This window comes from Solanum stenotomum, chromosome 6 (genome assembly GCF_019186545.1).
Source record: "Solanum stenotomum isolate F172 chromosome 6, ASM1918654v1, whole genome shotgun sequence".
NCBI classification, from domain to species: domain Eukaryota; kingdom Viridiplantae; phylum Streptophyta; class Magnoliopsida; order Solanales; family Solanaceae; genus Solanum; species Solanum stenotomum.
Window position 1 is genome coordinate 34,317,557 of NC_064287.1, and position 25,243 is coordinate 34,342,799.

Below are 25,243 nucleotides of genomic sequence, written 5' to 3' on the forward strand. Positions count from 1 at the left end.
TTTTTTAATTGCTTGTCAAGGAACACACCATAATTATTATTGTCAAAATGCGGTTGTCTTTACCTCCCCCTTTGATAGTGATCTTTGATATTTGAATGAATTGCCTTTTTTTTTTTTTCTCAGAATTGTTGACTGATGAACTTCTCGATTGGCACTACCGAAAGGCCATCAATTTGGATAATATATACAATAGTATGTAATGTTCCAATATATGAAGTTAACATGATGTAGTCTAAATTCATTTGTTTTTTTTTTAACAATTTCTCTTGTCATGTAAATATATGTTTTTGGACATCTTTTTCCAAAATTATTTAACTTCTCAAGAGTTAGAGAATTGTCACAATTTATTTATTTGATGCTCAAGACAAGATAATTACTTTATTTATCAATGTTACTTATGTTATTTAGAATGTTAGGAAGTTTGCTTCAAAATAGTTATTACTATATAAACATTGCCTTTTTGTTTTACCTATTTACTATTTCTTAATATTACGGTATTTTAGACTTAGAAAAGTTTATATATATATATATATATATATAGGTATGTATTTGTATTTAAATTAATTTATTATATATGTCACAAATGTATTATCAAGTTAACAAGATCTTTTAACTTCAAAATACATTATTTTAAATTGTTTCGAGTTCTTTTTTTTTAAAAAAAAAAAAACTCACAACAAATGTGAAAATATGTGAATATATATGAATCATTTAAAAATTATCATTTACAAAATAAATTTTATTTTCAATAATATGGAATAAACATTTTCATTTTGTCCCTACACTAAATTAAAATCTAATAACTATATAAAAATATAGCAACATTAATTAAAAGTCCTATTTATATATGTTAGTATAAAATGTATTAGAAATACAACTATTGCACATTAATTCTTTAGTTATAACATTATAAATTCTCTTAGTTATTACTAATTATTGCAAATGTAATTCACACTCTTTAACATTCTTTAGTTATAAGATTATGAGTTCTCATAGTTATTACATTAATTGTTTCTATATTTCATCTTCTCTTATCTTAACTTTTGACCAATAATTTTTCATATTATTATACCGACCCATATATGTGATAACACAATGTTGTTAGTTTTTCTTAAACGAATCATGCTTTATTGAATAAATTGAAAATTGCTTACAAGTATATGAACTACATCTTTGTTCGGTGTAAGATAAACAAGTGATTATATATATGATTTCACAGATAAAATATATTCTTTAATTTTAGGTTTTAGTTTTTCCGATAAAAAAAAATATTTCTCAGTTAACTATGGACAGTCAGATAACTAGCTTTGATTTATTTACACAGTCAATTGAGAAGTCAATATGAGAGCCAACAACAAGAATGTCATTTATTATGTTATAACTTATAAAATAAAAATTAATATGCAAAAATTAGTTCTAAAAAATAAAATGTAGTTATTCTTTTCACATGTTCATAGGACATCTAAATAGTTACGTGAAATACACGTGCAAACACATCTAGTTAAGATGACTAGAAAAATACACAACAAATATCGTTTATAAGGTAATATTATTGAGATACGACTAATTACATGATTGAACCTCAGCAAATTGAAATAAATATATGCATTTAACTAATAAAAATTTTCATTGACCATCTTCATAGGTTCGCGTGAATAAGAGATATATATGATGATCCACATTGAACATCCATAAAAAAATCTGCAATATTATTGTGTGCAAAACTTATTATTCAAATCTTCGCTTATATAAGCAATAATATTTACTATAACATATTTTTTCTGAATTGGTAATCACGCGCAACGCACGTGTCCAAAAACTAGTATATATATATTAACAAATATGCAATACATACTATTTTTAATACACCAAACCGAATAATACATACACAATATTTCTGCATAATTAGTGCAAGCATAACTAATACAAAAGTTACAAATATAAGCATTTTGGTGTAAATTTTAGTGTTTTAAAGCTCCAATCCTATACCATTTTTACACTATTTTAGTGTGTGAATAATGTCACACCAAATTTGATATGACACTATTCATCCACACTAAATCACTTTTACAATATTTTAATATTCTTTTCATTGAAAAAACATTTAAACCAACATTTTATAAATAAGTCCCTAATACACTTAATTATTTTTATGTAATATAATTTTATAATATTAATTTATATCTTAAAATTGTCGTATATAACTAATTTTTGTTTATATAATTTTTAAAATAAAATTTAAGTTAAGTTTTATTATAAATTATAATTGGATAAATACAATTAGTCTATTATTGTGCAAACTTTTCGTGAGTCACGCTCTCAAAAGAAAAAAATATTTTACGATGAAACAAGAATCATGTTGAAAAAATGTTGAACGTGCATTCAAAATTTTGCAATTATGTAAGATTTTTAATAGTATTTCATCAGTGATTTCACTTTTATTTGTATTATCAATTATTATGTATAATATTTGCTAGCAATTTCTATTACATAAAAATTACACATAAGATAGTTATATATTAAATAACTATATAAAAAATGAATTATATAGGTAAATATATGAAAATAGAAGAATAATATGTTTTATGAAATAAGAAAATAATGTATAATTTTAAAGAAAGAAGAATATATATACAATATTTCTTTTTAACGTAAAATTTAGTACAGAGGATTGAAGTTAATTCACACATAAAATTGTGCTGATACTATTTGAATATAAACTTTGATATTATAAATTAAAATACTTTAATAATTTGACATTATTTTTACACACAGTACAAATATCAAACCGTCTTTTATCTTAAAATAAAAGAAAATAAAATAATAATAATAAAAAAATCAATCCTATATTTTGTTACACCCCATGGATGTAAGTTGATACTATTTATTGTAGGAGTAACTATATTTATAGAAAAAAAAAAAACAGAAAAGAGAAGGATCAGAAATTTGTCGCAGAGAGGCATTTATTTTCCTTGAAGTTTCGAAACCCTAAAAAAAAGCTGATATCGCCATGGAAAATCTTCGAAATTAGGATTTGGTGTTTCTCTATCTTAATTCTCAAGAAGCAAGTGCCAAAACCCTAGGTCGTAGGGTTTGTCATCTTCGACAACAAACATGTCTCTTTCACCTTTGGAGTATTTGTACTTTACAGAGGACTCCATCAAAGAGTTGAAAAATGGAAACACTAGCTTCAAATTCGCTCAACCACTTCCCACTCTTCGCTTTCTTTATGAGCTCTGCTGGGTTATGGTATTCATTTTATTTATTTATTTATTTATTCAATTTTAATTATTTGTGTTTCGTTTTAGATACTTAGGATTATTTGGAACTTCCATTATTATATAATTGAGTTGAATTCATTCATGTTGTTGAAACATTAGTTTGTTATTTGCGAAGATAGTGATCTTTTTAAAGAAGTCCGATTATGTAGAAAACCGATTAATAGATAATTCACTACTCATTTAATCAATTTGTTGAACTAATAGTTCGTTTATCTGCAAAAAAAAGTGATTTTTGACAAGTTTGATAATTTTAAAAATCCATTATTACATAATTGATTGAAAACTTTATTCAATTTATTGAAATACTTGGTTAGTTGCTGAAAAGGTGATCGATAAATTATGGATCCTTTTGGGTGAGATTAGTGGGTTATTTTCTGCAAAACACTTGTTTCTGTTTGTGAATTTATTGAATTTAAAGCAACATACTGATTAGATCATGTAAAATGAATTCAAAAAAAAAATACAGGCCCTGAAAGGATATTTTTGTTAGCATTGCTTTTCATTGGTTTGTTGCTTTGCGGTCTGTGAATTGATTGTTTTGGGTTGTTTTGGGTGTTCAAGGTTCGAGGTGAGTTGCCTTTTCAGAAATGTAAAATGGCATTAGAGTGTGTGGAGTTTGTGGATTATGCATCCCAAGAGGAGCTAGGATCGAGTTTGGCTGATATTGTTACCCAACTGGCTCAGGATGTGAGTTTTCCTATTCCCTTTTCTTCTTATTGTCAACTATTAATCCTGAAATTATTGTCCATATTTGTTTACTTTTTGTCTCTTAATATGTGAAAATAGACTTAAATGAGGGGTACAAGGGTATCTTTGTACTCCACATTCACTTGCTGCTCTGGACATCAAACAAACACCACTTGATTTTGGCTTATAAACCTCCAACCTGAAACATCAATTTCTTTGTTGGAGTTCTATGAATTCTATTTCTTAGTATTAGCTTAGTTTGATGAATTGATGAGTATATTTAGTCAAATATCGACTTGTATAAAGCTCATTTCAGTAGGTCAAACTTGACTATATGTTGTTATGACTAGCATTAGTGGCACTAGGTACAGGTGGATAATAGGAGTAGTTTCTCAGGTATTCTGTGGTCATTATCAGGACATATGTGTGAGTTACAATAGGATGCAGGTGAGTGTAATTGTAATTGCAACAGTCAAGTAGCTAGATAAGCTCTCTAGGGACATATAGGAGCACTAAGTTTTCCTTTGGGACCATAGGCTTAATAGAAGCCAGTGTATAGGACATTAGAAACAACCAATCTGCTGTGAAGTCCAGAGCAATCAGACTCGTAAGATCTGAATTTCGCTGGTTTGAGTTAGTTCCAAATTATTGAATTTAGATTGCTTTTGTGCATGTTTGATTTTGTAGATCTTTTTGGATTTGATAACTCAGCTGGCAGGTCAAATGCCGTTGCATATATTTCCTTTCCTTTTGGTGTTAATTTGAGCTTGTAAATCATTATAGGCTCCCTGGATAGTTAACCAGGCATGCATTTTCGATTTTGCTTTTTGATGTAAATACAGAGCACTATCTTAGAGATGAATTATTAATATATTTATGTAGTTTTTTTTTGAAATGACTTCCTCATCACACCTATATTGTGTGTATCACATCCCTCTTATTTATGCCGATATGGATATAAAATGCTAAAACTAACAGTTTTGAGTACAACCTTTGATAAGATAAATGAGTTTATTAATGGTGGAGAAATCTCTCACAGGTGTATACTAAAAAGTAGAGAATCTACTACATAGTATGAATCTCTACGAATGACACCCAATATGCTATAACTATACCATGAGGTCACTATCACTCCAAAAGAAACTAGAACTGAGGCTATTCCTCCAATGTAAATAGTTGTTCTCTGTACCTCGAAGGCTATTCTATTTTTCTCCTTCCAAAAGATCCACATGGGTTTTAGCGGGGCTACATGTGATGCTATGTCTAACTAATAAGTTCCTCCATTGTTGCATGACCATTGTACTCGGAATCATCTCATCCCGTCACAAGTGAGTTGCTAGTTGTAGAGATGTGGTCCATATCTTCACCTCAACATTTGCACATAAAACACTCGGGGGTCGTTTGGTGTGATGGATAAGAGAGGTTAATCCCAGGATAATTTTTGAGTACCGTTTGGTTGCAAAGGCTGGGATAGCTTATCCCAATTCCCAGGATTAACAATTAGTACTGAGATAAGTTATCTCTCCAGGGAGGTGGAGTAGTAATCCCATGATAACTTAAAAATAACAAAAATACCCTTCTTAAACTCTCATTTATACACCACTTTTACATTCATGTATATTAACATAATTTTTAACAACATTTATAATAACATTCACAACCTTAATTATTTGTTGTTTTTATAATAATATATTTTTTTATTAAAAAATTACATTTTATAAATATAGTTTTAATTTATGAATACATTATAAGTTGGATTTATTTGCCTAATTCTTATGTTTATTTATACTTTGATTTCTCTTAAAATGTTCACTCCAATATTAAATTACATATTTTCAAATTAAATAGTTTATTACTCACTTAAAAATTATATTTTATATATCAATTAAAATGTAGATAATTTTAATGATAAAATTTCTTTTACTTTAATAAACTTAAAATGAAAGTTTTATTTTAAGCTAAATAAGATGGAAGTTAAGATGACCCTTCGGGGTGGCCCAGTGGTTTGGGCTTGAGACTTCCATGTTGGAGGTCTCAAGTTCGAAACGCCTTGCCAGCGAAAGTAAGGGGTTTGCCTTCTGGGTCGAGCTCGTCGCACCGAACTTGCCTAGTGCGGGTTACCTCTCCTATGTGGTTTGCGAGCTATTGCATAGGAGCGGGGGTTACCTTGTGCGCACCCAAAGGGTAGGAGCTGCGCACCCAATCTAAGCTCTAGTTGCTATCTATGTGAAGAACAGGTGGAGACAGTCAACCATCTCTTTTTACACTGCAAATGGACTGATCAATTGTTGCAGATGTTTATCCAAAAGGGGAAGATTAAGTGGACAAAGCCTAGGAGTATTATAGAAGTCCTACAATGTTGGAACAGGGATGGAAATGCAGGAAAAAATGAGAAGAGATGGAGGATTGTCCCAGCTTGCATTTGGTGGACAATTTGGAAGGAAAGGAATCAAAGATGCTTTGAAGGAAAACAGAACAATATCCAGAAGATAAAGACTAATTGCCTAGGGCTTTATTATTTTTGGTGTAAGCAAGTAGTGATAGGAGATACTGAAAATGTGTTTAATATTATTGACTGGTTGCAACTAGAAGATCCTAGGAATGATGTAAGTAAAACTTTTTTGAGGGGGACTACACTTTGATGTAGTATACCTGTGGATATATAGAAGTAATGTTACCTTTCTCAAAAAAAAAAGATGAAAATTTTATTTTTAAGCTAAAGAAGATGGAAATTTCATTTTTAAGCTAAATAAGATGGAAGTTTTATTTTAAGTTAAATAAGATGAAAGTTTAATTTTAAAAACACACAGCACAGTCATGGAAATGCATACACAAAAATATTTAAGCTAAACAAGATGAAAAATTTATTTGTAAGAATGAATAACTATAGCTTGCAAATAAAATGTACAAAAAAAACTAAATAAGGTGGAGGGTATTTTTGTAAACAAACAACTTATACTTGAAATAATGCAATGAATATAAGTTTGAATACAACAAACCAAACAGGCAATAAAAACTACTTCCAGCATAACTAATCCCAACATAACTAGGTGTTTTGAGAGCATAGAAAATAGTGTGCAGAAAGTGAAGCTCAACTGCATTTTACTATTATGTTTTTGGTGTAATCAGTTATACTCAAATGATACTGTCTCTATAATTGAGGTTTTAGACTCAATTTAGCCATAGAGCAGTAAGAATTTGGGGCTTTTGTATATAAGGTTTCAGTACAACCCATGTACTGTTTTGTGATATAATACAACCTTACCAAGTTCAAAAAAAAATCCCAACATAACTTATCCTAGCATAAATAATCCCATCATAACTTGTATTCAAACCAAACGACCCCTTACACATGTAATTTTTTTTCATTTCTCAAATTCTTAGTTGTCAGAATCACCCTCTCGTTGCACAAGTAAAACACCACACATTTCTTTGTGCTAGGGATTGAAACAGATAAGTACGGAAAAATTGATTCCCCGCTTCCAAGTGCCTATGATTATGACTTTTTTGAAAAATGATCCGTCTCCTTGCACCCCAACCTTCATGAATCTTGAATACTACACTATGCTTAAAAACACCTCAACGGCTCAACCAGGCCTTGTAATTCATCTTCTTGTAACCCCCCCCTCCCCAAACACACACACACACAAAAAATCTCTAGATCTCTTGTACTGTCATTGCATTGGATATATTCAGGAATGTGATGTCTATTTTCTTTGAGTAAGGTGGTCGGGTTAGCTTATGGGCACCTCAACTAATTTCACAGTGTACTTGCTACTTCCTATCGAAAAGTACCGATGGCTTTGTCTACCAATGCTTGGATAGGTGGGGAAGAAATCTTAGTGTTTTGCTTGTGTTGAGAATTTGAACTTGAAACCTCATTGTTCTCAAGCCACTTTGAGCCTGTTTGGGTATGATTTATTTCAAATGCTTTTAAGCACTTTTGTAGTGTTCGAGTAAAACAAAAAAAATGTTAACAGAGTAGTGAAACTTTTCAGCTTTTTGTTTTTTCCTGTCTCTTTCTCTAAAACCTTGCAAATGCTAACAAAGTACTGGAACTTCGCTCAAGGTAAAAGTATGAAGGAGGCGTGCTTTGTTGTAATCATATGACAGTTCTCTTTGGAATATTCTTTTGCAAATATGGCTTACTGATAGAGATGACCTCTATCCATTTAATTATTAAAAGAATCTTAGGGGCCATTTGGTTCAGAAATCAAACAAGATAGTTTCTGAATACAATTCAGTGTGGTTTATAAACAAAATATGGTTGTGAAATCAAGTCGCAATCTGTCCAAAAGACCAAAACTGAAGGAGTCCATTACCAAAGTAGGCCCCTTATCAGTTGCAATGCTACTATTCTTTTTGACAATTACAATACTTCCCGGATTTTCCTTATCTAAAACCAATTATTCCAAAATTATTTGCTAACACTTGTGTTATTTCCCAAGGGAACCAGTTATTCCAAAATCATTCCAGATTCCAGAGCAAAATGCAACGTTAGACTTCTTTGATATGGATTATAACTCCTTTGGTTTCACATATTAAATAAGAGAAAAATTTAATGGATATTCTTTTCTAAATAAAGAGAAGATTCAGTTCATAGTTTTTAGCAAAAAATAGCAAGAAGCTAACTCTTATTCCTTGCGAATGCACTTACTAATTTATGCAATGTCATTATGAAAATTCTTTTAGGACATTCATCATACTGATACATAGGAAATGTTTTTGCTTTGCAGCTGTCATTGCCGGGAGAAAATCGTCAACGTGTTAGCAAGCTGGTTAGCCTGATCTCCTTTATTCTTTTGTGTGCCTTACTCGTCTCTTTGTTTTTTGTTTGTTTGGGTAGTCTAGCATTTGAAGCTATTATTTCGAACACTTCTATCGATTTTTTTTTCTAAGCTATTGAAGAGTCTTAGGATGGAGAAAATAAAGAGAAGTACAACACTTTTTGTGTGCTACCTTACTAAGGACCCATTCTTTAATTCTGGAAAAAAAAAAGAAGAGAAGTACATCAGTTTTTGTGTGCTACTTTGCTGTGGATCTATTCTTGAATTTTTAAAAAGTTGAGTTTTGCACTTGCTGGCTTGGGAGAAGCATGGTGCTAGCGGTGGATGGAGAAAATAAAGAGAAGTACTCTCCAAGCTATCAAAGTGGGTCAAGTTTTAAGATGTGGAAAATAAAGAGAAGCACATTAATTTTCGTGTGCTGCCCGGCTAAGGACCCATTCTTTAATTTTGGAGTAGTTGTGTATGGCACTTGTTGGTTTGGGAGAAACATGTTCTGGGTTTGGATCTTAACGGTGGATGTGATTGTTTATCTTTTATGATTCAATGACCACTATGTTGCAACTGTTACTCTTAGCTAGCGTTTGACCATAGATTTTCAAATATTTTTGGCAAATATTATTTGGGTGAAAATTTGGATGAAATTTCACCATGTGTTTGATCATAGTATTTTGGAAACATATTTCACTTTTTTAAGAAATATGAATTATACCCATGAGTTTTAAAATCTATCATTACTTCCACAACAAATCTATTGGATCTTCGTTGCAAGAAATAACAAGTAGTGTCCATGACACTAGAGCAATGTGGTAGTTCAGAATGAGTGCAACAAGCATCATTCCATATATCGTGGAGTAGACGAAGCACATGATTTTGTTATCTTGAATTGATTGTTCATCATTTTCATCAATAACCATATCATCACTTTCATATTCACCGAATATTTCATAATTGCTTTGGTGTTCACATAAAAAATTATGTAATACAACACAAACAACTACTATAGAAGATGTTTTTGTAAAAGATAAAAGTTTGGTGTAGAATTTGAATTTTTAAAAGCTCCAAACAATGAGATTTGACCCAAATACTAGTGTTTTCTAGTATTTGAGAATTTAGGTTATTTGCCAAATAATGATAAATTTTATGGACAAACACTATTTGCCAAATTTCCCCCCAAATTTTACTTGAAAAATCTATGGCCAAACGGGTCCTTAGTTACTTAATTGATGACATGATTAACATTTGTCATTTCTTGATTCCAATCCTTTAGTGCTTTGCAACGATCAAATGTTCCTTTGTTGCTTTAATCTACAATAATAGGGTAACAAGGCTACTATAAACTACTATGCAACGTATACGAGACATCGACAAACATAAGGTGGCGTCAAGCTCGCGAGACTTTCAAATCATCGACGTCCTTCATACTCAATCTTTCATATTACTAATCATCAATATATTTGCCTTCTACAAGGCCAACTGTTGCGCCCAAATCGCACACGCAAGTGTACGTGGTCGTTCAAGTATTAAAGTGGCTCTTATAAAGAGCCGGGTATCATACCCACAGGGACTTGCGATTAGAAAACTCGATTGTTCCAATAGTTTCAGCTAAGCACAAGTGTTATCAAGATTTCAAGAGTGATTTATTTTATAATCTAAAACTTAAACATAATTAAACAAACGCGATTCAATTTCAAGGGTTTCAAACAATGATTGGGTACAGTCCAGGGCTGCAACTCTTATTAGGATTCATGCAATTATATTGTTTAAACGGGTATTAATCAACAATCGAATCAGTGATCACAGGGTTAAATGTATGATCATGGTCTCCCGACCTCTAATCGCCTACAATAAATGACAACCTAACTACATCGTTGAGCGGGGATAGGTTGGACCAAGTACCGAGCATTGCGATTTCTTCCTGTATAGTGACCAAGCATGGTTTCTAGGTATATCCCTATCCTAGATACAAATTAACCATAATTATTAAGAGAAAATCATGCTCCTTATGCCCAACGTTCTATCCTCTTATTCCTCTCCCGAGTTCAATTTGGACAATGTGTTTATTTCAATGGTGATCAGTCACGAAATACGAACAACAAGAACATAAGAAAGATTCATATGATAATTGATTTTAACCTAATGAAAACTTAATAAATTACCATCATCCTGTAGCCACAGCCCTAGAACTAGGGTATTTAGCTACTCATAACAATAGAATCGATCAAATAATTTTAATAATCATAAAGAGATCGAAAGTAAAGGAGTTTAGGAAAGAACCCTAAAAAAATGATGAGATAGCTCTCCAAGTCGCCGTTCTTCAAAACCCAGAAAAAGAATATTTAATAAAATAAAATATTAGTCTATTTATACTAAATTCGAAACGGCCAAATCTGGCAACTGATGGCGCGACGCAGAGGCTTGGCTGAAATTAACTTCGTGATAAAGCATGCTTCTCCGCGACGCGGCTGCTACACGGATGGTTCTGCCTCAAAATCCATTTTCGCGAACAAAAATAAAAATCCCTCTATGCGACGCGGAGAGGACACAGAGTGCTCTGCTTGGGAATTATTTTACGAACCAAAATAAACTTCCTCTCCGTGATGCGGAGAGGATACAGAGATATTTCTTCTTTTTTTTCTTCCTTGCTTCTTTTTGGCTCGGCTATTTTGTGTTCCCTAGTGTCCATTCCAATGCTCGTTTCTCCATTTAATCTCACTTACACAACTAATCATGCTGGTTAGTACATATAAAATCCAATGACTCTAAATGACTCTACTTTGCATAAAATGGGTCCAAACTTGGCCTAAATGTGGTATTATTAGGTCCTTGGGCATATAAATACGCCTAAGATCACCAACCCATCAAACAACAACTATTACAACTCTTTACATACTCCCCCCTCACTAAATACATCAATCACGACAAATGAAACTTAGACTCATGGCTTCCTATCACTGTCCCATGAGTCCTACTTATAGAATACAACTAAAATGTTGAGAATGTCTCGTATATGACAGTAGGGAAAGGAGACATACCTCTATTGCTAGAAAACACAACCTCTTCTCTTTGCATTCATCAAGATAATACTTATCCTTTAGGACAATAACTTAGATTAATCACTTTTGCAAGAACTTGGAGGAATATTGTCACTTGATTCTACACCTTGAGTTTTGATAAAGAAGAGGGAGAAGTCTTGAGAGAATAGACCCAAAATGTTCTTAACAAATTTTAAATGAAATCCCTCCACTGCAACTTAAAAAAACATGAGTTTTTGGCTGAAATACTCGTGGTGCCATGTTCCCTGCATGCCTTTGGGTGCTGTGCAGTTCCGTAGTTAAATGCGCAAAACCTTTTTTTTTTTACCTTCGTCAATTTTATGAGAGGTTTGTGTCATTGGAAACTAGACTCAATGATATTTAATTTGATAGGTAAATTCTTATACTAACGCTCCCATAAGTCCTTAAACCTTGACTAAATTTTACTGTATGCTTGTAATAAATATTGACCCCAAGGAGGTCTTGGCATTAAGAACCTTGCAGTCCACAACAAAAGTATGATGATGAAGTGGCTTTAGAGATACAACTTGGAAGACGCAGGGCTCTGGAAAGAGGTCATCATAGCTAAGCATGGAAGGCTGAATCAATGGTGCACAAATATTACTACACTTCCTTACGGAGTGGGACTATGGAAGAGTATTAGGATGTTGTGGGACACATTTGATCAGAACGCTTACTTTGAATTGGGGAATGGTTTACTCAATGGCTTGGAAATAACACTCTTCAGGAGGATTTCTCGGATCTGTTTACAATTGCTCAAGATGCCAATTCTGTTATTGCTGCTAATAGAGAAGGGATCAATTGGGATATGAGATTTAGAAGGAATATGCACGATTGGGAAGTGAATGATCTGGTAGACCTTTTTGCTAGACTACAACACTGTCACATTAATGTCACATTAATCTCCAGGCAGCTGATAAGCTCAAGTGGGGACACCAGAAAGGAGTTTATACAGTCAAGGAAGGGTATCAACAATTGTGCTCTAGAAACCTTGTGATATATAACTGTCCCCTGGGAACTCATTTGGAGGACCAAGCTACCACCTAAGGTAGTTTTTTTCACCTGGACAGCTCTATATGAGGCATGTTTCACCCAAGACAACATAAAGAAAAGAAAAATCCAGTTCCCAAACAGATGCTATATGTGCAAAAAAGAGGCTGAAACCCCAGACACCTTCTTCATTGTGAGGTGGCCTCAAAATTATGGAGCATGTTTTTTTGTCTCTCTGGCATCAATTGGACCACACCCCTCACAATTAAGGATGCATATGAGAGTTGGAGTCTATGGAAAGTTGACAAAGCCATCAAGAAGATTTGGATTATGATACCTGCTTGTATTTTTTGGTGTATTTGGTTAGAGAGGAACAAGAGATGTTTTGATGGAGAGTCAACTGCTTTAGGCATTTTGAAGAGTAGGTGCATTGTAAATTTGTTTAGTTGGTCCAACTTGTATCCTGCTGTTAATGCAGAACAACTTCAGGATTTTACTAACTCATTAGTTCTGGCTTAGATAGTTTGTATAGTTAGCTAGAGATTTTCTTTGTAAGCTCAAATGCCATATCTTGTAAATCTTGCATCTTCTTGATGCTGTTATTAATACCACTTATCTTATCAAAAAAATAAATATTGACCCCAAGGCTCATACACAACTTTGTCCTCCCCTATTCAGTCAAAGTTTACGTCTACATGATTGTATGCTAACTCAAGGGTGTTTGGCATTACATTATTACTAACACTTTCCTGTTGCTCTAGAACTATTATTTGTACCCGAATACTACCCGAATCCTCTATCTCGGATCCTGTGTTGAGTGGTTCAGGCTTTGAATATGAAAGTTTGGGGTATTACAATTTCAGAGGCCATAAATAAAATTTGACTCTAGCTACTTCACAGAGGACATAATCTATGTCCTTGGAACTTTGACTTTGCTTGCGTGTAATAGCAAATTTTGTTAAGGGACTTCGATTGCATTTGTTGGCTTGGGAGAAGCATGGTGCTAAATAGGATTTAGATCTTAATGGTTAATGGAGAAAATAAAGAGAAGTACATCTTCAGGCTATCGAAGTGGGTCAAGTCTTAGGATGGAGAAAATAAAGAGAAGTACATTAGTTTTTGTCTGCTACCCTGCTATGGACACTCTTTAATCTTGGAGAAGTTGAGTTTTGCACTTGTTGGCGGGGGAGAAACATATGCTAGATAGGGTTTGGATCTTAATGGTGGATGAGGTTGTTTATCTTCTATGTTTCAACAACAACTCTGTTTCTGTTGCTACTCCTAGTTAGCGCTTGGTTAGTGATATGATTAACACCTATTGTTTTGAAGGCTTTTATCAAATTTGACTCTAGCTACTTCACAGAGGACATACTCTATGTCCTTGAAACTTATTTTGCTGGTGTGCAATAGCTCATTTGTCGAGGGACTTCAATTTATTTTCTGATTTAATATGAAAAACCTTATTTTATGTTTTAGTCCATTGATTTTTGTTAATTTGACCAAAATCAATGGAGAAATTTGGGATAGATACTATGATTTTTGTAATCAAAACAAAAGCCAAGGTGAAATTGAAGAAAATGGAATACCTTGCATATGAAAATTTGTGTCAGTCGTTTTATCTCCTTTAGGATTCTCCTCAGCATACTTGTAAGTTTTTTTCATAAATTAGACATATAACTCTAATTTTAGATATTTAAATTATTTTTAGCTGAATCGCTGGGCCTTTATCTGTTCCTTTGAATTTAAAAATTTAGATCAGGAAGGATCCAACCTCTAGATTTGCACCTGTATAGGACACCCTTACCTAGTCCGAGCAACTTAGACCATCACCTTCTTCATTGTTCACTCGCAACCTATTTGACTTTCATTTAAAACCAAAGAGCTCAGTACCCACTACAACCATTCATTCAAAAGGAAGAAGAGATCAATAATGCATATTTTGTTCAAGTAGACACGTGTGAATATTTTGAACTTCAACAACACTTGCTTTTGCATTTATTTGCATGTTGATAAACAAAGAAAGTTAGCATAGTAACCCTTCTGGGTGGCTTAGATGGTTTGGCTTGGAACTTCTATAATGGAGGTCTCAAGTTCAAAACCCCTTGCTTGCGGCAACAGGGGATTGACCTTCTGGGTCGAACTCTTCTCACGGGGCTTGTCTAGTGAGATTTACCTCTTCTATGTGGTTTGCAAGCTATTGCATAGGAGGGGGTTTACCCTGTACATACCCAAAGCATACCGGCTGTGGGTTTCATTTTCGTAAAAGAAAGAAAGTTTACATAGTATGTAAGGAGGAGAACAATGAAATAGATCAGGAATATATATATTAACACCGGATATCTTAAAGGTCCCACTTTAAAAGTTGGATATACTAACTTCATCTCAAACATTTCATTGGTTTTCTACACTTGTTTAGTTCAGGAATGTGGGTCAAGTTCTGGAGGTGTGGGTACTTTTTATCTGTAAGAGGCCGTGCAGTGGGAAGGGGGAAGTTGTTGTCTTGGAGCATGGTTGAAGATGGGTTTGCCGGAAGAGGTTTTAGCCTTTTAGGTCAAGAACAAATGTTTCTCCGTTTGTCTCGAAGGGAAAATTGGTCAGAACATAATTTTTTATGTATGCTATTTGCTGATGATATTGTATGAATTAACGAAGTGTCAACCAAAAGCTTAACAATGGAGAAGCACCTTAGAGAGTAGTGATTTTAGGATAAGTAGAAGTAAGACTGAACACATGCATTGTAGGTTTAATCAAACATGAGATTAGATGGGGTTGCAGTGCCAAAATGCAAAAAATTAGATATCTAGGCTCATTGCTTGAAGAGAATGGAATAATAAATGGAATGGAGATGTCATGTTACTCATATGATTAAAACCGGATTGTTGAAATGGAGAATTGCTACCGGGTGTTAAGTGATATAAGATGCCCACCAAAGTGGAAGGTAAATACAATAAAACAACAATAAGACCGACAATATTGTATGGATAAATTACTTGCTTTGGTGTAAACATTGGGTGTGGCAAGTACTTTCTGAAGATCAATTTTCCATAGAGCTTGTTAAGAACGTAGGACATCTACACCTTTTGGCTTCTCAGCTGAAGAACCACCTACAAATTCATATCTCTGTTATTTATACCCCACTTAAAAGCATTGGCCGAGTTTCCTAATTTGACTTCCCAAAATTCATTTTTAAACACAATGTGCGATCACGTCATAGGTTTTGACAATCACGAGTTGGTAACTGTAGCTGATTGTCTTGGTCAATCTTCAGACAGGTGATAGAATGTCTCTCTGGCAATCTCAAATTTCAGCTCACAGTTTTGCCATACTTCAGATGCACGATCACATATGTCTACCCAAGGTTGCAAACTTCAGAAATGGAGCTTACTGTTTCCAACTATTAGCCTTGCGGTGATTGTGCGGACAGAAAGAAAGAGAGAGAGAGAGAGAGAGAGAGAGAAAGAGATCTGGTCTCAGCTTGTTTTGGCTTTAATCAACCCCTTTAACAAATAGTTACTACAAATACCTGGATTAAAACTTTAGTCATCTATTTTACTTCATAACTTTGCTCTTAACAGTAAAACTCATGGATTTAGGCATTGATAAGTTTACACAAAATCATTGTTACCTTTCTTAAAAAAGATCAGTTGATCTGAAATATATTATATACTTATCAAGGCGTAGTAGTAGTTGCTATTTCTGTATCTTTCTTTCTGTTTTGCTTTTCTTCTGTCAATTCTCAGCCTGTCAACACCTTAACAATCAAAGCAAGAAAAAAAATCTCAGCTTGTTCCGCAGAAATTAATTCAGAGTAGAAAGCCTTTTTGAAGTATAATGTATTTTGTCTTTACATAGTTTTGGTTTGTCTTCTTTATAGGCAAAATGGCTTGTGGAATCTGCTTTGGTTCCTTTGAGATTTTTTCAGGAGCGATGTGAGGTACCTTTTTACTTGTTTCTAACTTAATATATGTTTCTACCATTTTGCTCTTGTTAAATACTAGCTTGAAAAATGAAAGCTTATGAATGCCTTTTCATGTGAAAAGGAAGAGTTTTTGTGGGAGTCTGAGATGATCAAGATAAAGGCTGCAGATTTGAAGTCGAAAGAGGTATAGTTTTTCTCCCCCAAAGTAAGGAAAGAGGTGCTGCTTAAAATATATTTTAGGGTTATTGTTCTTGCTCGGTGTCATCCCTGCCGGCTAATTTGTAGTACATCTTGTACTGAGTGTGCTTCCAGTTGGTGATTATTGTTTGCTTAAAAATGACTCGGAAGGTTGGCGATATTTCCCTGGCTAATATGAATTAATATGTTAATGGATCCATCTGTCCTTTTCTTCATTGCTTTTGTTGGTTTTTATTCAATAGACTCCCAACATATTGCTTGCAAATTGTGTATGAAGATAGTTCCCTTAAGTGTGATATCCTTCTGTAATGGATTTCAGGTCAGGGTAAACACTCGTCTTCTTTATCAGCAAACAAAGTTTAACCTTCTTCGTGAAGAAAGTGAAGGTTATGCAAAGCTGGTAACTGTTTCCTCTTTGTCTTTCTCTCTCTCTCTCTCTGTCCGTCTTTCTTTCTAGTCTCTATGCATCTCCTCTGTTTGCCAGTAGCTGCTCTGGATGCTCTTTCTCTATTTCTTTGGGTGATTTTATAGCAATCAAATCTAATTTTGCATATGAAGGAGGCAATAAGGAAAAAAGAGCTTAGCTTCTCACTTTGTGCTGGTAACAGTAGCTTAAACAATACCAACTTCTAGTTCATAACTTCCATACCCTTATGGGAGGTAAGCAAGAGCTAGTTTATTTCTGAGCATGGATAAATGACCATTCCATGCTGCCGTATGCTTAAGATGAAGCTCTCCTGTGGACTATCTCTTTTGACTTTGTTGCTTAGGAGATATTGATGAATTGTTCTTTAATACACCCATGTGCAGTTTTGAGTTTTTTACTCCCGAAAAATGTTGTAATGAACTTGTTTTTTGACTTACTATTTTGATTTTTGATATATCTCAAGAAGTTTTGATCTTGGACTTCCAATCCTGATTCACATTATATTGTTCAGTGTGTTCTGCCCTAATGGAAGTGCGCCAATGTTAGGACCATATTTGTTTGTTACAGTTACTGAAGAATGACCAATTGTTATGGTCCAGGTTAATATTTCCCTAAAAGTTATATGGTTGAGCAGGTTGTTCATCTTGGGGGGCTGGTGTGAGGGTGTGTGTGGGTGGAAGATACTATGCTTTAAGGCCTCGTTAGTTTTCATTTGAATATTAAGATGTTTGAATCTGAATGCACATTTGAATATTAAGATGCCGTGTCTAGATCTGAACACAAAATAATTAAGACGATTTTTGTTTTTAAATATGTGAATGAGTATATTTACATGAAATGATATTAGACAATCCATATAAAATAAAAATAAAAATAAAATATTAGAGAAAATTTTAATCTAAACAAAATCATAAAATTATTATTCGATAAAAAAATGTAAATGTGCTAATATTTTGTATTATCTAGACTACAATTAAAATTTATATCAATAATAACACATAATGTAGTCATAAATTTTTTAAGCTCAACATAATTTAGTCTTTAAAAGAAAGTTATCCAACCAAACAATAAATTTGAAGGTCAGTTTTAGAGACCACCCCTCAGGTCTTGCTTCATAACACTAACCTCCCTTGTGGTTTACAATATTACCATTACCTCCCTTATCTTGATTTCTCTGTAACATTCTATATTCTATTAACTTATTTACTATTGAGAAAATTGATTTTTGAATAATTTACCCTTAACAATATTCTCTGTTCTTTAATTAATTTTAAACATCTCTTTTGAATAAATATCATTTTATTTTGTGTTCTCTTATTTGTTTTATACACTGAATGATTAAAACTACAAAAAGGTCATTGAACCGTCACAGGTCAACCTTGTTGTCCATTTGGTGAAGAAGAGTCTATTATTATTATTGGCCCATCACAAACAAATACAAGTTCATGTATTCTTTATATCTTATATTTTTTGAGGGAATCATCTCATTCTAGTAATAGGATGTTCTTTCTCAAAAAGTAATAGGATGTTGGAAGAAAGCAAATGGGTTTATGGTGAATGCTCAATTGAATTGCAATCTTGAACAGTACTCCCCTGTTCATGTTTACTTGTCCATTTTTGACATAATGCATCCCTTAAGATGCAATAAATAAAATGGTAATTTTACTATATCACTCTTAATTACTGTAAGTCATCTACATGTTGGGAAATGAAATGATCAGTACTTAATAATAGAGGTAAAATAGGTATAAAATGATAAATCATCTCTTGGAATTCCAAATTGGACAAGTAAAAGTTAAAATCTTTTTCTAGTATAGTAAACGAGAAAAAGTGAACGGAGGCAGTATGTGAAAGTCCAAAATAAATTATCTATGAAAAAAAGAGAAAAAATGGGTGTTGGCTATTTAACTGGAGTTCTTACTTTTGTCTTTCAATTTTAAGGAGAGAGCCTTTGTAGGTGAGGAAGATAGGGAACATGCACTTGGTTAATTGGGAATCTCTCATTACCAGCAAAAAGGAAGGGCCATGGACCGTAGGAACTTAGAAGCACATAATCAAAGCTTACTCATAAAGTGGTTGTGGAGGTACAATTCTGAACTTGATGCCTTGTGGGGTTAAGTCATTGGTGAAAAATAGAACCAGACAGATCAGTGGAGTACGAGTCCAATCAACACCCCTCATGGACAGGGGTCTGGAAAGCTATCAGGCAACTATGCAATTCTTTTCAGATGAATACTAGTACAAGGGTGGGTAATGGGAGAAGGACTTCATTTTGGCATGATAAATGGGTAGGTCATGGGCCACTAAAAGATATGTTTCCTGAGTTCTTTTCTATTGCACCACTTCCTGACATCTAACTGAACAGTGCTTGGGGATTGAATGGATGGAATATCATCTTCAGGAGAGGGTTAAATGATTGGGAGCTGGGGAGAATCACTGATTTTTTATTTAGTTTAGAAGCTTTCAAAGGTCTCAAGGAGGAAGAAGACTCTTTATTGGAACAAAAACAAGAATGGGATTTATACTGTTAGATCAGATATCTTAACCTTTCACAGACAGGCCAATCCATTGTGAATTGGCCCTGGAAGTGCATTTGGAAGGCTAAAGTTCCTACTATGGCTGTATGATTTTCATGGTGGTTGCTATGGAAGCTTGCCTAACTCAAGAAAACTCAAGAACAAAGGGCTGTCAATTGTGTTCAAGGTGGGTTTTATGTGGGAAAGCTTTAGAATCCAATGGCCATCTGTTTATATTGTCCTTTCACTATGCCATTGTGGCTTATGTTCCTAAACTTGGCGGGGCGTAGATGGACTATATCTGTTAATTCTGCTGATCTGCTAGAACCTGGAACAACAAGGGGAACATAGTGAGACAGAAACAGAACTATGGTTGTATGATTTTCATGGTGGTTGCTATAGAAGCTTGCCTAACTCAAGAAAACTCAAGAACAAAGGGCTGTCAATTGTGTTCAAGGTGTGTTTTATGTGGGAAAGCTTTAGAATCCAATGGCTATCTGTTTATACTGTCCTTTCACTATGCAGTTGTGGCTTATGTTCCTAAACTTGGTGGGGGCGTAAATGGACTATATCTGTTAATTCTGCTGATCTGCTAGAACCTGGAATAACAAGGGGAACATAGTGAGACAGAAACAGTTGTGGAGTGGTCCCTGCTTGCGTATGGTGGTCAATATGGACAGAGAGGAACTCAAAAGAATTTTTTAAGACATGCAATTGACTGTAAGAAGTTAAGACAAATTGTATCCTTTTGTTTTATGTTTGATGTAAATTAAGCCATGTAGAGAGTATAAATTCTCTGGTAGATATGTTAACTAGTCTGTAGATAGATCACTTTTGATCTATTCTGTTGCTGTAAATATGGTATAACACTTCCTTTTTAGTGTTCTTAAATATACAGTTACCATTCTTGAAAACAGAAAAGGCGTGAAATTTTCTGTCGAAGAGAAAAAAAGAGAAGTGTGAACTTTTCGGGAAATAAAAGTAGCGTCTAAATAAGTCTGAATTGTGATTTATTTAGGTCCATTCAGACCCATTAAACAACAACAACATACCTAGTGTAATCCCACAAGTGGTGTCTGAGGAGGGTGGTGTGTAGGCAACCTTACCCCTACCTTTTGAAGCTAGAGAGGTTTCCGATGGATCCTCGGCTCAAGTAAAGCATATGACTTTATATAAAAGTCAGTATGAAAAGGTAATGCAATAGTAATTAGTAAAACAGTGAGATAAAAAATAATGGAGAAAAGAACAATAGCAACAACAATAGTATGATAACCGAAGCAAAGCAAACAACATGTAATAATAAAATCGAAGAACAAGATAGGAGCATGATTTTAATAATAGTGATGAGGGAATCTAGACAATGCTCAACTACCTACTAACCTTCTAACCTTCTACTGTAATCCTCGACCTCCATATCCTCCTATTTAGGGTCATGTTCTCTCTAAGCTGCAGATGCGCCATGTCCTGTATACTCACCTTTGTCCGATACTTCTTCAGCATACCTCTACTTCTCCTCAAACCCGTCATAGACAACCTCTCACACCTCCTCTATGCGGCATCTGTGCATCTCCTCCGAGTCATTTCAGTCTCGCCTCCCTCATTTAGAGACTTTAAAATGCAAAAAACAAATGCACTGAATGGGCCGAGATCTGAAGCAATTTGATTTAGACCCCATTAAGTGCAAATAAATGACACGTAGTGTGGGAGGTGACTGGAGGACTTTTGCCTGTCCATTGAAAATTGGTTGCCCTTAAACACTGATTGTTACAGATACAAGGGAGTGTCTGGTGCAAACTTTCGTCCTTTCCCTTTCTTTAGTCAATGGATTTACGTAAGGGAAGAAAGACCAAACCCACACTTCTCCTTCCAAGCAAAGGGATTAACCCATTCCTTTCTTGCTTTGTACAAAACAAAGTTCTGTGCGTGTGTTCTCTAAAATAGGGCAATTTTTAGTAGTTCATGCTTGCTTTTGGTGATGTTTTCTTTTGGTGATGTTTTCCTCTTGTCCTCCATTTCTTTGTAGCTCACTTTTGTTTTCTCTTTTATTTTGACCCTCCATTGACTGTAATTGTAGGTCACTCTCCTTTGTCAAATTCCAGAGGGTTCTAGCCAAAATTCTTCAGCTGCTACAGTTGGCATAATCAAGGTTTTATTTCAACTAAGCACTCTGGTAGCTGAAATCTTATTTTTATGTGTTTCTAATTCTTGGACCATATGCAGTCGTTGATTGGGCATTTTGATCTGGATCCAAACCGAGTCTTTGATATTGTACGTTTTTTATCCATAGTGATATCGTGCATTATCCATAGCGATATCGTGCATTTCCACTCCGTTTTATGCATTTTTTTGACTTCCATTCCTTTTAAACTTTTGAAAGTTCAGTGTTCACTTGTCTTTGGCTGTGATTTTACAGGTTTTGGAATGTTTTGAACGTCAGCCTGGTAATAGTATATTTTTGGACTTGATTCCCATATTTCCCAAGGTATAATTGTGGTTGTCTTGTTGTTTTCTCGTTTTGTGGAGCTCTCCCAGTCTTGAAAGTGCATTTGTTTTCCATTTTCTCTCCATTATTTGCAGTTCCATGCCTCCCAGATTCTGGGGTTTAAGTTTCAATACTACCAACGCCTGGAAGTAAATGATCCTGTTCCAAGTGAACTTTATCAGCTGACGGCCTTGCTGGTGAAAAGAGACTTCATTGATGTTGACAGCATGTGAGTATATCTGTATACTTGGTTACCTCATCCCACCTTTTCCTCCTCCCCTTGACAATTTCTTTAAAGTATTTGAGTGCCAAAAAGGATACTTAACTTTTGTAGTGAACATTAGGCTTTAAATAAGCTCTGAGTAGCTGTTGTGCATGAAAGAGTGCATGAACATCTACCTTTCTTGCTAGCAAGTATTATGTCTTTCTTCGTGCTTGAGTGGTTTTTTTTCTCTTTATTTTGCTCTTGCAAAAATGGATTTTGTTATTTATTATCTATTTCACAAACCATAGATGGTAATTAAACTGTGTGTTTCATCAGACACCTTCTTTATGTATAAATATAATTTGGATGACATGCACATATTGAGAAATTTACCTCGTCAAACGAATGTAGAAAAAGTTGTGTATCTTATCAAAAACTAAGAGTTTGACTCGGTGATTTTGGTTATTATCTCATGCACATTGACATTACTAAGAGTATAGGATACAGATGCCTTTTGATGCTGGCGACTAATGTGAATTATGATAGGGGAACAAAAGGGGTAATCAAAGGCACTGTTATTTGTTGGACCAATTAAAAGTATTTTAAGGAGTTAAGAGCATCTCGTGTGGTTTTTTCGTGGCTTCTTTTGTGTACAACATACTGCCTGTAAAAGGATGATATGAATGTCATCATCTAAAAGGTCGTTTGATAATACTGATAAAAATGATGTTTCCCTGAGATTGGTGTCAAAGGGCACTAGGTAGGCAACCGAAGGCAGAGAATTGTAAGCTTGATAAAATGAATACAGGGAAAAAATATGCTACTTATGTGTCTTCTCTTTTTGAGATAATAAGTAGGATCTTTGCATCCTCTTGTTATAGATATAAGAAGTTGCTTATTCTAAGCAAAAGCATCTACTGATTAATTTGAGTTGCGAAAGGCCCAAAGCATAATTGGGCTTTCTAGTTTCCTTTTGGTAGGTAACCTGGGCTATTTAATTCAACTTATTGCTACTGACGACCTGGTTTTTGTTTCAGTTATGCACATTTACTTCCCAAGGAGGAGGATGCTTTTGACCATTACAATGCATTTTCAGCTAAGAGACTTGATGAGGTTCCAACATTTTCTAGTGTGAATACTTCTGTTCAATGCGGGTATTTTAGCTTGAAATTCTGCGTGCTTGTTTGGTTAGGGGGTTATTTTAGCTTTCCTCTTGGATTCATGTAGGCCAACAAAATAGGGAGAATAAATCTTGCTGCTACTGGGAAGGATCTCATGGATGAAGAGAAACAAGGAGATGTGACAGTGGATCTGTATGCTGCATTGGACATGGAAACAGAGGCAGTTGCTGAGCGTTCCTCGGAGCTAGAAAATAGTCAACCCCTGGGCTTGCTTATGGGATTTCTTGAAGTGGATGACTGGTAAGTTTGATTTCGTAGTTCCATGATTATGAGCTAACCTTTGCATTTGCTAGTGTGCGTGTTCTGGCCATCTGTTCACCTTTACTTTGCTCCGACTGATTTTATGTATGTAATAGTTGACTATCTTTTCTCTGGGTTTTATATTTGACTATAGCTTTTGGGTCTCTCTTTTTCTTCTAGAAAGTAAATATCAGTTCTTTTGTCTAGTGAGATAGCAACTTACTTTTGTCTTTGTGCCAGACATTCGGCATATAATATCCATTCTTTTCCTTCTAAAAAAAAAAAATCCATTCTTTTATCTGCCTGTCCCGAGGATCTATCGGAAACAACCTCTCTACCCCACTAAGTTAGGGGTAAGGTTTTGCGTACATCCTACCATCCTCAAACCCCACTAGTGGGATTAGACTGGGTATGTTTTTGTTTTTATCTGCATGTTAATCCTTATTCCTTATTGGTAGATATTGATCCTCTGATGGGACATATGCTAATGTTTTCTTGGTTTATAGCCCGTGTTATCAAAGGCGTGCTTAAACCCTGAAGCGAGGCTCAAAGCATGTTGAGCACTTTGCCTCGCTTTATGTGCACTTCATTATGTGCACTTCAGTGTCGTCATCAAGGTTCTAAGGCAAACGTTTCCTTGCCAATGGGCCTCTTATGAAGAAGTGAAACTAAATAATTGATATTTCACTTGATCATATTCTTTTTTCAATTTCTTTTGTCATATATTTGTCATTCATGTTTATAATTATTAGTCTTGGACTAAACATATATATTTGTTTTCTTTTCTCCCTTTGCGCCTTTTTTCATTAAAGCCCACACTTTTTTGCGCTTAAAGCCCCCACAGACCTTAGAGCTTTTTTGCGCTTTTCGCCTTTGATAACACTGTTTATACCTCATACTTCTGTGTTTATTTAATTTCAATCCTTTCAAATGTAATTGTATTTTCAATGTGCCTTTTTTTTTTAAAGAATGTAGTCAGTGTGCCTTTGTTCTATATGTGTGAATAGAACTTACCTTCGGTCTTTGTTTCTTCACCATCTTTTTATCTGGTGAGAGCCTCGAGACTTCTTTCAATGAACACGAGGAGACACTTTTTGTTATTAATTTATTTCCAGGAGCAGAGTAGATAGGATGGTGCATTTCACTGGCTTGTGACAGTTTATGGACGAATGGTTTGTTACATGTGTATATGCTTTGTGCTTAGACTGCAGAGATATCTTTTCATTCTCTCTTGCTATTGTTTTTTAATTTAATTTTAGTAATCACAAATGTCTATA

The 25,243-nt window shown here is 34.2% G+C and overlaps 1 protein-coding gene across 1 annotated transcript in view; it reads left to right on the top strand.

Annotated features, from left to right (window-relative positions):
• Positions 1–2,926: 2,926 nt before the first annotated feature.
• The window catches only part of LOC125867098 (THO complex subunit 2), a 57,506-nt gene continuing 35,189 nt past the window's right edge, over positions 2,927–25,243 (top strand). The window contains exons 1-12 of the mRNA XM_049547520.1: positions 2,927–3,249; positions 3,843–3,968; positions 8,705–8,746; positions 16,673–16,732; positions 16,839–16,901; positions 17,235–17,315; positions 21,933–22,004; positions 22,079–22,126; positions 22,272–22,340; positions 22,436–22,569; positions 23,583–23,658; positions 23,773–23,966. Coding sequence (XP_049403477.1) covers positions 3,115–3,249; positions 3,843–3,968; positions 8,705–8,746; positions 16,673–16,732; positions 16,839–16,901; positions 17,235–17,315; positions 21,933–22,004; positions 22,079–22,126; positions 22,272–22,340; positions 22,436–22,569; positions 23,583–23,658; positions 23,773–23,966 — 1,100 coding nt within the window. The 5' untranslated portion in view covers positions 2,927–3,114. The remainder of the gene's footprint in view (positions 3,250–3,842; positions 3,969–8,704; positions 8,747–16,672; positions 16,733–16,838; positions 16,902–17,234; positions 17,316–21,932; positions 22,005–22,078; positions 22,127–22,271; positions 22,341–22,435; positions 22,570–23,582; positions 23,659–23,772; positions 23,967–25,243) is intronic.